The sequence below is a fragment of the Oncorhynchus mykiss genome, chromosome Y (genome assembly GCF_013265735.2).
Source record: "Oncorhynchus mykiss isolate Arlee chromosome Y, USDA_OmykA_1.1, whole genome shotgun sequence".
Taxonomy (NCBI): domain Eukaryota; kingdom Metazoa; phylum Chordata; class Actinopteri; order Salmoniformes; family Salmonidae; genus Oncorhynchus; species Oncorhynchus mykiss.
Window position 1 is genome coordinate 29,698,147 of NC_048593.1, and position 13,723 is coordinate 29,711,869.

The 13,723-nt window shown below is 40.4% G+C and overlaps 1 protein-coding gene across 1 annotated transcript; it reads right to left on the reverse strand.

Moving 5' to 3' along the window:
- Window positions 1–197: 197 nt before the first annotated feature.
- On the reverse strand, window positions 198–13,201 carry LOC110509975 (peroxiredoxin-5, mitochondrial). The gene is made up of 6 exons (XM_021591228.2): window positions 12,871–13,201; window positions 7,835–7,969; window positions 7,218–7,349; window positions 1,368–1,406; window positions 847–911; window positions 198–733 (listed from the first exon to the last, which is right to left on the reverse strand). The coding sequence occupies exons 1-6, from the start codon at window positions 12,961–12,963 to the stop codon at window positions 625–627; spliced, it is 573 nt and encodes a 190-aa protein (XP_021446903.2). The 5' UTR covers window positions 12,964–13,201; the 3' UTR covers window positions 198–624.
- Window positions 13,202–13,723: the final 522 nt, after the last annotated feature.

Genomic DNA, 13,723 nt, shown 5'->3' on the forward strand with positions numbered 1-13,723 from the left:
GTCTACACTGAAGTGGATTTAACAAGTGAAAGCTATGATCAACCTCAGAAGAGCGGGTGTTCCTAATGTTTTGAATGCAAGTAGTTTTGCGTTACGTTGATTGCAAACATTTTTATGAATTTACAAGGATTCAAAAGAACTGCCATGCCTTTTACTTAACAGCATATCAGGATCAAATAATGTAAACGATTCAGACATGGTTATTGCTCTTGCAGGAAATTTTATTAGGTAACAGATTTGAAAGTATACAGAAAGGATTTAAGTGCCATTCAGCTTAATTGTGCGTTTAAATTCGGCTTCTCTCTTGCCTCTGTCTAAAAATGATCTCCCTGAGCAGCCAGTAATGACGTCAAGTAGGACTGCCCTGCCATCATCCATAAAGCCCGGTGTAAAAAAACAGCACACCTCTTTGCAGTCTTGAGCACATCTATTTTTTTAAAATCGGTTTTGTACTCCAGTTTACGAAGCATACAATGGCTGTACATTAAAACCACATCTATTTCCTGCCGCTGCCTAAGATCATGGTTGCACAGACGTGAAAAGAAGGATCAGGTAAACTAGAATGATAGTGTGTAGTAAATAAAGTTAGACTTCTGTGGTTGGAGTGCTCTGGGCCCAACAGGCCTACACCAGCTCAGAGAGCATGTTGGAAGCCAGGCTGCAGCTGAGGCCGGTGCCGTCAGGCTCCACGTTGATCTTCTTCACAACTCCATCCTCCACCACCATAGCGTACCTGAGAGAGAAGAAATGTGACGATGCTTTTTGCAAAGTAAAATCCAAATGTTGAGAGAAGTGAGTTACCCACTCTACAGTGTGTTGCAGCAACACTAATAGAGAAGACCTCACCTCTGGGAGCGCTTGTTTCCAAGCGCAGCCACAATCTGATCGTTGTCTAGCAATAGGTCCACTGCCTGCAAAGAAAATAAAATTGGTGTCACATTCACACGAGAACTCTTAAAGATCCAACGCAGCAGTTTTCAGCAAATCATTTCTGGGTAACTATTAAGTACCTTACTGTGATTTTATAGTAAATTCAAATAACAATTTCTCAACCAAGAATTTTGCTAGGACTCAGTGGTATGAGTGGGTAGGGGAAAACAGACCAATAATGGCTAGTTAACTAATTTACAGCCTGGTGGTGTCACCCATCAGGGCAAAATTCCATCCCACCAAAACAAGCTGAAGTTTCAGGCAGTCTTTTACCCTGCGAATCATTACTGGGAGAAATGCAACTAAAAGAGCATTCTAATTTTCAGAATTTCATAGTATTATTCCAACCTCTGTGTGGAAATATAAAACACAGGCATATCATGTTTGACTGCACTGGGCCTTTAAATAAAAATCAAAGCTTTGAAGACATATCCGACCTTAGTGAATTCTCCAGTAGAATCAGCTAGCATTCGCACCTGCAAAACACATGCAATAGTCATTAACATGCAAGTATAAAATCTGTATGCTGTTGCACACATTTGATTAAACTAAAAAGGTATTACTTTCATACACACAAGATTTCTTAAACTCCTGCAACCGAGGTAAAGACCGTTTCAAGTCGGATATTTGACGGATCATTGCGCTTTCAAACCACTTGAGCCACAGACTCCAAATAAGTGTCATGTTGGAAAAATTGCACAGGTCTTATTTTCATGATTTGGACATGAATTCAGTTTCCAAAGCTAATAAAGATGTGGAAATGTGAGCAGCATTTTGTATTCCTAGTTGAATTAGTTAGGGAGCCTAAACAAAGTACAATTCTTTTTTTTACATTCGAATTTCAATAGCTCCTTGGTCATGTGACCTGCTGACTTCAAAAAAGGTTCAATGTCCACCGACTACCCTTCTATATTGCACACCCTTTAGTTTGTCCATTTAGCTCAAAATTTTACATGATTATTTCAATAGCTCCTTGGTCATGTGACCTAGTGACGTCAAACTAGGTTCAGAATGTATACACATTGCATCCACAATCCACACCCTTTAGTTTGTCCATTTGCAATAAGGCTGGAAAATGGAGAGAGAAGGAGAGGGGGAGAGAGAGACTGGGGAGAAGGGGGAGGGGGAGAGAGAAGGGGGAGAGAGAGAGGGGGAGGGGAGAGAGAACTTAACTTATCTTTCACCTGGACACTGAAAAGATCCGCAAATGGCTGTATGCGGTATGGATCAAGGACAGGAGAGGTGTTCGAACAGAGGTGCTTGTAGGCCTCATGAAAAACAATGTTTCATGTGCTCTTTTTTTAATCGCAGTGATTTGTCAGTAAGAGTCAACTTGATAATGTGAATCTTTTTCATAGCATCACTTTCATATACTTTACATTAAGACAAATCCTATGTTGAGTATTAGAACCCAGTTTACATAACCTGATAATGACTGGATATGAGTGCATTCACAACAAGGCACCTGCAGACAACTTACAAAATGCAATAGTGCATTTGAAAGGTTTGTTTTTCTGATAAATAGTTTTGATGCACGGCCTATTTCTAACTGGAAAATTAATTCCTACGTCTTTTGTAAAATCCTTTTTCCAAAATCGATTTAGGTACATTTTTGTGAAGAGGTATGAGGGTTGTGATATGGGTCATTTAATAGTGAAATCATTTAAATATTAAATAATACATTTCAATATTGCTTCCCCAGTATCTGCAAGAACCATCAGGACAAGTGTTTTTGGTTGACCCTGCTGGACAGAAAAAGGAGGAATCGGAACACGCTGCTTTCAAATTCAGGTCTTAGTCTATTGCACTGGATCTAATACATATTAGCATTTTACATACACGTAAGAATTTATGACATACTGTGAAAAACTCTTGGCTACTGGCTCTGTCACTTTCAGACATGCGCAGAGCAGACTGAAAGGGTAGCTCCTGACTTGAACCACAGGGGTTCTCTGTAAAGAGAGAGTAATCAAAAAAGGCACAGACACACCCCTTGACTTTAAATTGGCACTCTTGACCTGTATGTATTCTCCTGATTGGCTCTGTGGTGCACAGTCTGGCAGTCTGACTAAAGTGCCAGAGGTATGAGGAGAGACATCCTCCGTTGTATTTATGGGAACAAATATTTCCAAACACTTTGGATCCTATTCTTGGACAGTTAGAAGACAATGCATCGATGCAACAAACAAAAAAAATTACTATCCATGAGTAACCTCAACCTTGTGGGTGTTTGGGAAAATAAAGTGCCAACTCAATTCTACCACGGACTAGTCTCTCATGCCCCTATGAATGGGGACACAGGGCAATAGTTTTTAATCTAAACCATCCTTTTTTAACTGGAGTACACTAACCCTTAATTTGGCCTCTTTTCTTGACACACAGTAGCAGTTTACCAGATAAGTCAAGATCAAAAAGTAGATTGTTGTAAGGGTGTATTACGTCCTGTGCTGGCCCCATTGTCGTATCCATTCTGGATTCTGAGTGGTAAAATCATAGCTGAAAAACACCTCTTTGCATGTGTGTACTGTATGTGGGAATGTCTTATGTCCGTCCTACATGTAGTGTTGGTACATGGAATATTCCTCAACTGCATATTTTGCAAATAGAAGTATTATGTTCAACTGACATTTTCAGATATTATTTTGACAAACACTTTGGTGCTTACAATTCATTCTCCATTGTCATAGATATGGTGGGCACGGCCATCTGTGATCTTTGTGATAGGACTTTCTTGTGAGATGAAAATGGACAAACTAAAGGATGTGCAGTGGGTAGGCCCACTGAATGGACATTCTGCACCTTGTTTGAAGTCAATAGGTCACATGACCAAGGAGCTATTTAAATTTTAAATGTGTAAAAATTCATGTAAAATCTTGAGATGAAAATGGACAAACTAAAGGATGTGCAATATAGAAGGGTAGTCAGTGGACATTCTGAACCTTGTTTGAAGTCAGTAGGTCATATGACCATGGAGCTATTGAAATTCAAATATGTAAATATATAATTTAAAATGTGATATGTAAAATCGACAACAACAAAAAAGTGTGCAATGTGTGTCTATGCCATCGGGTTAGCTACAACCAGTTTTGAAAGTTTTAGGAGTAATGGTTAAAGAGCTATTGAAAAGAGAAAATGCTGATTTGTCACTATGTTGACGGTCCCTAACTGCTGTTGGTGAATGTAAGGAAAACTACAGGCGAATATCTGTCGAATATCCAACCTGAAACTGTTTTTACCTCCTGCACAGGAGTACCGCGAATACATTCAATCCGAAACCGCAAGCTTGACATTTAAAGGTAATTTCCATTTGAGCTGACATCTGCAGCGTTTACCTTGAATGCGATCGCCGTGAATGTGATAAACCTGCCATTAAAAGACGCATTGTCTAGAAGCGCAACTGGATGAATCCCGGCATAACACTCTTAAGATGCAACATGTTCAAGAACAGGTCCTGTAAGTGACGGGGATAACACTCAAAGCCACAACCATATGTCAGGTCAGACTAGGGCTGTGGAAGTCACGAAATTGTCAGCCTGTGATTGTCAGGCAAATAACTGTCGGTCTCACAGTAATTAACATCTCCTGGCTACCATACAGCTTACTAGCCACTGATGCAGACCTTTGGAACATCTACATTTTAAAAAGTCTAATAAATCCATGTAATATAGCCTACACCTTCAAATTCATTATTTTAGACAGGTCTAAATAAGCATGATAGGAAGAAAAGGTAGTCCATTTCAGAAGAACCGAATAGCATACGGAGTTCCTTGTGTTATATCCTGAACTGGCTATGCCAAATGGCTGTGGGCTACACTAGTTCGTGTTATGGTATGAAGAATACAATTGAACAAAGCTGAATAAAATAGAAGGTACATTTTCTCCAAACGATTTGAGGAAGTGAGCACATGCAGCTATTCTGTGTTGAGCGGTTAACAAATAAATATGTACCTTTATATCCTTAATTTAGAGTTATGTAACTTCAGTTGTTCTACAAATGTTGGACTATATGTTTTGATTTTTAATACATTGCAAGGCTGCATGATGCGACTAATGATGATTTGATAAAAGTCGCTTAAAAAACATGAGCTCTGCTTTGTTTTTTTGCGCAGGCTGAACACACCATCTCATTCACAATTTGACAAGCACTTGATTATGCCTCGAATTTCACGGCTGCATTTTTTTAGGGCTATAATGTGCCCTAAAAAATGATTGCCTTTTGCGGCCAGAGGACGTTGTGCCCTTCTCCCAGAGTGCTGCGTGCTCTGAAGCACCATTCACTCGCATGGCTCTCCATCACTTGATCAGGTCTTTCTCACAGGATACAAGTGAAGACAGACAGTCCGGGACACAACTGCAAGGGTCCTATCCAATTCTGAGGTGCATATTGAAGATCTGCCCACATTTACTTTTCGTCAGCCAACAAGATGAGTAGGCCTAACAAACAGCAAAAGCACTATACTATGTCAATCTACTATCCCCCATAGTACAAAGTTGACCTATTCTGTGAGATAAATAAATATTCCAAACAGTCTGGGACAGATGATAGAGTAGATAGAATAGATCCCCAATTAATACAACCACTAGCATCAAAACATGTTTTTTAAGCAATGTGGCTGATGCAACAGATCAGAACATTTAGCTTTAAATGTTGATAAACCATTAGGCTATTTCTTCACATTGTAAGCGCCAGAAATGTGCACTCCATTAGCGGGAAAACACCATTATCAAAAGTAACCGCAAATGCAATTTTATTATAAAAGGTGCATTTTTATGTGAAAATTATCTTCCCCAAACTTGAAACCCAAGCACTGCTTTTGTATGACAGTCAGGCTCTACACCCCTTATAAAGCAGATTAATGTGCTTCATTTTAAAAAGTTATTTGGCCACTATAGTGATATATACCTTATCAAAACATATAGGCCCATGGGCTAGGCTACATGAGGTGTGCGACTATAATTAGAAAAAGTCGCAAAGAAAGGCATTGTCTCGTGCCTTATGCTGGGCATCATTCACAAGTCATAGGCTAATAGTGTCAACCATCAGACGATTCTTGATTTAATTTTATCTTCACATATACTATATAATATGTGTGAAATTTGTTTTGATTTAGAATGGACCATTATCATGCACCGGTCTCGGAACAGGGGCAGCAGGAAAAAAATACATCTCATCTATGCATTTAAATAGAGAATGGAGGACACTTTTCCCTTGGTTCGTTTTCATGCCAGCCAGGTAGGCTATACTCCTGTTGTAAAGAGAAGCAATGTTCTTAATATTAGGGAAGTTGAGAAATAAATATAGTAGGCCTAGTCTATAGAAAGCTAATGGGATCCTCTTTTTAATAGAGGCCATCACTCTGTTTTCATGCGCAATTGCATAGCCTAAAGAAATGTTGACAACATGAGCTCATGGGCTCCCATGAAGTCTTTGATTAGATTTTCAATCACATTTGCATTGATGTCAGAGTAATTAGAGTGCGGAGTACCAGGCAGTTAGAAAGTTTGGTAGGCTACTAATGACCATCAGCAGCATCAGAGCTTGGAGAAGCCTAATTACCGTGACTAAACGGTCAAGTGGAATTTGAACACAGCAACAGCCCTGGGTCCGACCAATGATATAGAGATATATAAATCATTGGGTCAGACCGGTCTAGACTGAAGAGCCACACTGTCTGAAGGATCTCTCAATATAATTCAACGAGTTATGGTCTTGATGTAGTACATGTTTCTGTTTGGGAGATAAGATCTGTCCAATGACTTAACGGTGCAATCTGCAGTTCAAACAACAAAGCAGACACCGGTTGCCACTGTTTTTTGGCAAACAGCTGAGGAATTGGGCTTGGGAAATGTAACCACTCAATCTCATAGACAAAGCTATGGATGCAAGGCCTGACCATCTATGAGATCAAAAGTATAGTTAAAGTTTCCCACCTGTACACTGTTTGTTCACAAAAAAACATGCTTACATTTGGGGTTCTGATAGTTCAACTGTCGTAGCCTAAGCTCATGAGGCATTTGTAAATTATATTGTTCAAGAATCAATAGATATCATTCATTTAAAAGTCTAAAAATGTATGTAGCAACTTCATATTGATTTCTCAGGACAGATACCTGCAACCAGATGAAAATGTTTTCCTGTACCAAGTAAAATGCTGGAAATCATCATAACAGAACAGAATTTTTCAGCCATAGCCTGAGGAATACACTGTGTAGACTACATTTCAATTACTATTCAGAAGGCTGAAGGCCAAGGTATCAGCTTGTCATTTTCAAACAGCATTCTGCACCTTGCCTTCTGCTCCCTGTTCCTTTCCCCAGGCAGCCATAACGAATGCGTCATTAACGGAGACGCAGGCGACCTCCTGTACACCCTTGCTCTTCAGCTCTGCTGCCTGCGCCACAAAGCCTGGAAGGTGAGTCTGAGGGATACAGGAGCAAGAAAGGACGCGGGATGTGAAACAGTGATTTCAGATGGTGCATAAGGGACGTACATGGGCTGCGTTTAGACAGGCAGTCCAATTCTGATCTTTTGACCAAATCACATCAGATCTTTACACATCAAGTGGCGATTTGATTGGTCAAAAGACCAATTAGTGAAAATAATAATTGGGCTGCCTGTCTAAACGCAGCCATGGTGAAAAAAAGAGTGCTAAAGAGAAACACACATCCAGGTCCATTCATTAAAACTAGGATGATCTAAATCAGGGGTAGACAACCCTGGTCCTGGAGTGCCAGGTGTGTTGAATTTAGGCAATCACTGACCTGATTAATTAGCTCAGTGTGGTGCCTAGTTGGGACAAAATCCCATTCAAAATCATGGTTTCCCAAACTCTGTCCTGAGGCCCACTACACAGCTGATTCAAATAACCAACTCATCATCAAGCTTTGATTAAAGGGACATTACCTTGGAACACCCAGGAGTAAAGGCCCCTGGCACAGCAAAGAGAACTCCCTTCTTCCCCTTGAAGAGTTGGTCCATAGACACCTTATTGCCTGGCTCATTCTCCTGAACCTCCACCGCAGGAAGCTTATCCCCAACCTAGTGTGTGTAGAGGGGAGACAATAGTTCAATCAAATGCTATGGAATCACATGAAAGCTGAAAATCATTTGAAAGTAAACCATGGTTTTGTTGAACATAAATTGCAACCCCTATTTAGTTAGAGGTACATAATTATGCACTTGACTAATTCTGTACTCATGTACAGCAGAATTTGGTGAAGAATGTATTGGACCCAGGCAGTGGTTAGGGACAGTCTGCCACCACAACAGCCTTGAAGTTACTACTGGAGCATGAAAACTTTGCTTAATGTTAGAGCAGAGTCCTTGTTTAGCCATGCGCAGTGTTGGTGCATCTACCGACTAGCCTCGTACAAGCAATCTTGATCGCAGAGGTGTAACCAGACCTCACCTTCTTGAGATATACTCGCTTAGTCCAGTTCACGCTCCAGTAGGAAACATGCGTTTCTCCGATTGTGTGCTTTATTTCAAAGGGATTTTATCTATTCATTCTCATAACTACTGGAATACATTTGTCAATAAAATCAGTTGGAAAAATGTTTGATTATTACCACACAAATACCTGTGTGTTAAAGTAGAGGTCTTTTTCAGAATTATCCATAACTATTACCCAGTGAATAATTACATGAAGAAACACAAAAAAATGAACATGAACTGTACTTTTTATGTTGAGCCTCAATGAACGGTTGTGGATGTATTATGTCATGGTCTACATGTAAAGAGATTATGGCAAGATATTTGTAGATAATGATAATATTCTTGATGACTTTTGTTTATTATGGGAGAAAAAGTGTGGCTCGGTTTCCTTAACTACAATATGGATAAAGAAAAACTTTTACGGAAAATTAATTGTGCCAATGGAAAAACCTCCTGTTCATAAATGTCAATTCACTAATAAAAAATGTAAAAACACTAACTTTATTTCAATAAGGAGTTTGAGCAGTACATTAGGATCATTCTAGAAATAAGAAAGCTGTAAAAGCAGTCAATTTGTGTGTCTTTTAAGGTCTTTGTATAATCTCTAATTTGTTATAACCCTAGCATATAGCGTATACAATGAATGTACAAAATGTTAGGAACACCTTCCTAATATTGAGTTGCACCCCCTTTTGCCCTCAGGGCAGCCTCAATTCGTCAGGGGCGTTCCACAGGGATGCTGGCCCATGTTGACTCCAGTGCTTCCCACAGTTGTATCAAGTTGGCTGGATGTCCTTTGGGTGGTGGACCATTGTTGATACACATGGGAAACCGTTGAGCGTGAAAAACCCTGCAGCATTGCAGTTCTTGACAAACTCAAACCGGTGAGCATGGCACCTACTACCGTTCAAAGGCACTTAAATATTTTGTCTTGCCCATTCAACTGTCTCAAGGCTCAAAAATCATTCTTTAACCAGTCTCCTCCCCTTCATCTACACCGGGTATTCCCAAACAGGGTTACGCGTACCCCGCAATGCCGTCGGGGGTATGCCAAATAAAAATGTGATTTCCATTTATTTATTTATTTTCCCTCACATTTTCAAACAGTCCATTTATATTTTCCAACGGGGCTATACATTTGGGTGAGGTTTTTTTCTCGCCTGAGTAGCCTCCTTTCATTGGCAAAAATCAAATTAAACCATCTAGTGTTCAGCGAAATAACAACACAATGTCAAATACAGGTAGCCTAGTCAAATAATTAACCGTTACTCTCTCGCAGGAATTCCACTAACGGTCCGTATGTAGCCAAACGTAGCTGCCACTCATTCCGTTTGCTCGAAAATGGATAAAATGGCAAAAAAAAGTAAGGCCCGCGTCCATAGAGACACATACCAGCTCTACTGGTAGTACTGCTACTACCAGCAGTACCTACACCTGCACCTATCGGCGACACAAGTTGTTCTGCTTCCACGAGCACATCCAATGCTAGCGTCAGTAATTGTTGTTAGCCCAGCTAGCATGGACACTGACAGTTGTGAACCTGAAACCTGATGCAGCCGAAGAGCTACTGCCCCCTTACCCGGGAAAGCACCGAACAGACAGGGATGTTGGACCATCGAAGAGGCGCAAATATGATAACTACATTGATTTGGGGCTCACTTATATTGGGAGTAGTACCTTTCCACAGCGTGTTATGTGCATAAGTACTATCTCACAACTCGATGAAACCTTCACTCTTGCACAGACATTTAGAAACAAAACATGCCAATTTGAAAAATAAGCCACTGGAGGTTTTTTTTGCAAGAATTAAGATGACCTTCAAGTAGTAAGACATGTATAAAAGCAACAGATACCATTAATAAGAAGGGTCTTGAAGTGTCTTATATAGTGAGCTACCGGGTGGCTAAGACAGTCAAGCCCCATACTATTGCGGAGGACTTCATTCTTCCTGCTGATGTGGATATGGCTGGAACAATGCTGGGGGAAAAGGCCCAAAAAACTATACAGACAATTGCTTCATCAAACAACACTGTTTCACAACGCATCAGTGACATGGCAGGAGATGTTTTGAAACAATTACTGCTTCGCATACAAGCCAGTGAATTGTATGCATTACAGCTGGAGGAGTCAACAGACGTGGCGGACCTGGCACAGCTCCTGGTATATGTCCATTATAGTTATGGTGAGGGTCAATTAAGGAAGACATCCTCTTCTGCAAACCAGGACAGCATGAGAAGATATTTTTAAAGCACTGGACAACTTTGTGACATCAAATGGACTTTGGTGGTAAAGATGTGTTGTTATCTGTTCTGATGGCGCAAAAGCCATGACAGGCAGACATAGTGGAGTGGTAATGCGCGTGCAAGCAGTTTCTCCCAATGCCACTTGGGTACACTGCAGCATCCGCTGAGAGACTCTTGCGGCAAAGGGAATGCCTGACAGCTTTAAAGACGTTTTGGACACTACAGTGAAAATGGTTAACTTTGTTAAAGCAAGGCCCCTGAATGCTCATGTATCTTCTGCACTATGCAATGATATGGGCAGCGACCATGTAACGCTTTTACAACTTACAGAAGTGCACTTGTTATCAAGGGGCAAAGTATTGACACGTTTTTAAAAAACTGATAGACAAGCTTTCTTTCCCCACCATAATTTTCACTTGTCTGGCTGCTTGCACGATGACGAGTTTCTCACATGACTGGCCTATCTGGGTGATGTTTTTTCCTCACCTCAATGAACTGAATCTAGGATTACAGGGACTCTCCTCAACTATATTCAATGTGCGGGACAAAATTGAGGCTATGATTAAGACGTTGGAGCTCTTCTCTGTCTGCATTAACAGGGACAACACACCGGTCTTTCCATCATTGTATGATTTTTGGTGTGCAAATGAACAAGCTTACGGACAATGTCAAATAGTGAAGCACCTGTGGGAGTTGGGTGTGCAATTATGCAGGTGTAGCCAATGTGAAATGGCTAGCTAGTTAGCGGTGGTGCGCGCTAGTGGCGTTTCAATTGGTGACATCACTTGCTCTGAGACCTTGAAGTAGTGGTTCCCCTTGCTCTGCAAAGGCCGCGGCTTTTGTGGAGCGATGGGTAACGATGCTTCGAGGGTGACTGTTGATGTGTGCAGAGCGTCCCTGGTTCGCGCCCAGGTCGGGGCGAGGGGACGGACGTAAAGAGTCTCATCGAAATTGCAACAAGCGGTTCTGTGAAAATTGAATTTAAATCAGAAGCCACTGCCAGATTTCTAGAGAGGGCTGCGCTCAGAGTTTCTTGCCTTTGCAAATCACGCTGTTAGACACTGATGCCCTTTGCAACCACATATCTATGTGAGAGTGGATTCGCGGCCCTCACTAGCATGAAAACGAAATACAGGCACAGACTGTGTGTGGAAGATGATTTAAGACAGAGACTCTCCAATACAACCCAACATTGCAGAGTTATGTGCATCCTTTCAAGCACATGCACCCTTCTCATTAACCTGTGGTGAGTTAGTCACAATTTTCAATGAATAAATACAGTTTTAAAATGTTTAATTAAAGAGCAACATTTTTAATCATTATATGTTCCCTGGTCCTATACAAGCTCTTTGTCACTTCCCATGAGCCGGGTTGTTACAAAAAGTAATTCTTATGTTTAATCAAATGTATAGTGTGTGTGTGGCAGGCTTACAATGACGGCAAAAAACAACATTTTAGAGTGCGCTGACCCTGGTGCTAGAGGGTTTACGCAGCTGGAGGTTGAATGTTTGAAGGGGTACGGGACTATAAAAAGTTTGGAAACCACTGATCTTCACGGATTGAAGTGGATTTAACAGGTGACATCAATAAGGCATCATAGCTTTCTACTGGATTCACGAGTCTATGTAATGGAAAGCGCAGGCGTTCCTAATGTTTTGTATACTCAGTGTTTGTTTTTCTTTTATGCTTACTGGTGTTTCGTGCAATACAGGTTTTTCAAAAACCCATCCTGATCTCGCGAGCATACATTACATTTTGCTACATGGATAGCGAAAAATAATGTCAATTCGCGAGATGAGGATATTTCTTCCGAGGCTATCCACCTACAGCCACAAATAATAAATAAATAAGTGGATGTAGGAAAATCTATGGATAGGGGTCTACGGTGGTAACTGTATAGTAATATGTATTTGATAGAAAACGGATTTCATGTTGTAAATCCTTTATGTATACTTCCTTCATGCGTCAGATCTGATTCCCTACAAATGAAGTGGACAAACCTTCCCAATCCGGTTATCTAATCTTGCCGACTATAAAAAACAGACTTCGCTTGAATGCAACCGCCGACCATATTCACATTTTTACCCCAATCAGGACAAATGCCTAGTTGCATCATGGACTCGAGAATGGCGGCTGTATGAGTCATGGACTCGAGAATAAGTATAATAATCACTTTTTACAAACCTCAGAATTGTCTACAGTCAAGGTCAACAAGGATCGTTATTTTTAGATTTAAACATTTTTGTTGACAGCATTTCTTACCTTGATAGGCATGTTGACAATGATCGTGGTGTGTAGTGGTCTGATGCACTGGACAAAACCGGTCCCTTTGAGAATCGCTGAGCTGGAAATCATTGGCCTATGTTGAGGCGAGCCCCTTTGACGCCGTTCATTGGTAGCAGACGACGTTCAGTGCGGATGTCACAAAAAAAATGTTTACACAACTGTTACCCCACCCCCGCCCCAAGCGTCCGTTTGCAACGGAATTTTACAATCCAGAAAATACTAGTTTACTGCAATACTTATTTTGTAAACTCTAACACAGTAACCACCTTAGGAGTAACTGGTGGTAGTGGGTGGACTGCGTCCCCCCTTTTGTAGGCCGCAAACATTTTTGGGCCTCCCGTGAGAATTTATTTTCACAAAAAAGTGTGGCTATTTGAAGAATCTCAAAATATATTTTGATTTGTTTAAAACTTTTGGTTACTACATGATTCCATATGTGTTATTTCATAGGTTAGATGTCTTCACTATTATTATACAATGTAGAAAATCCTTGAATGAGAAGGTATTCTAAAACGTTTGACCTGTAGTGTATATCACGGTCGCAAGGCATATGAATTTACAGGTTATAGAGCAATTAACGCAATTATCACAACACATAGGTTGTTATACAGTGCATTCGGAAAGTAGTCAGAACCCATGACATTTTCCACATTTTGTTATGTTACAGCCTTATTCTAAAATAGATTCAATAATTTTTGTCCCTTCATCAATCTACACACAATACTCCATAATGACAAAGCCAAAACAGGTTTAGATATTTTTGAAAATGTTTTAAAAATAAAAACAGAAATACCTTATTTAGTATTCAGAACCTTTGCTATGAGGATTA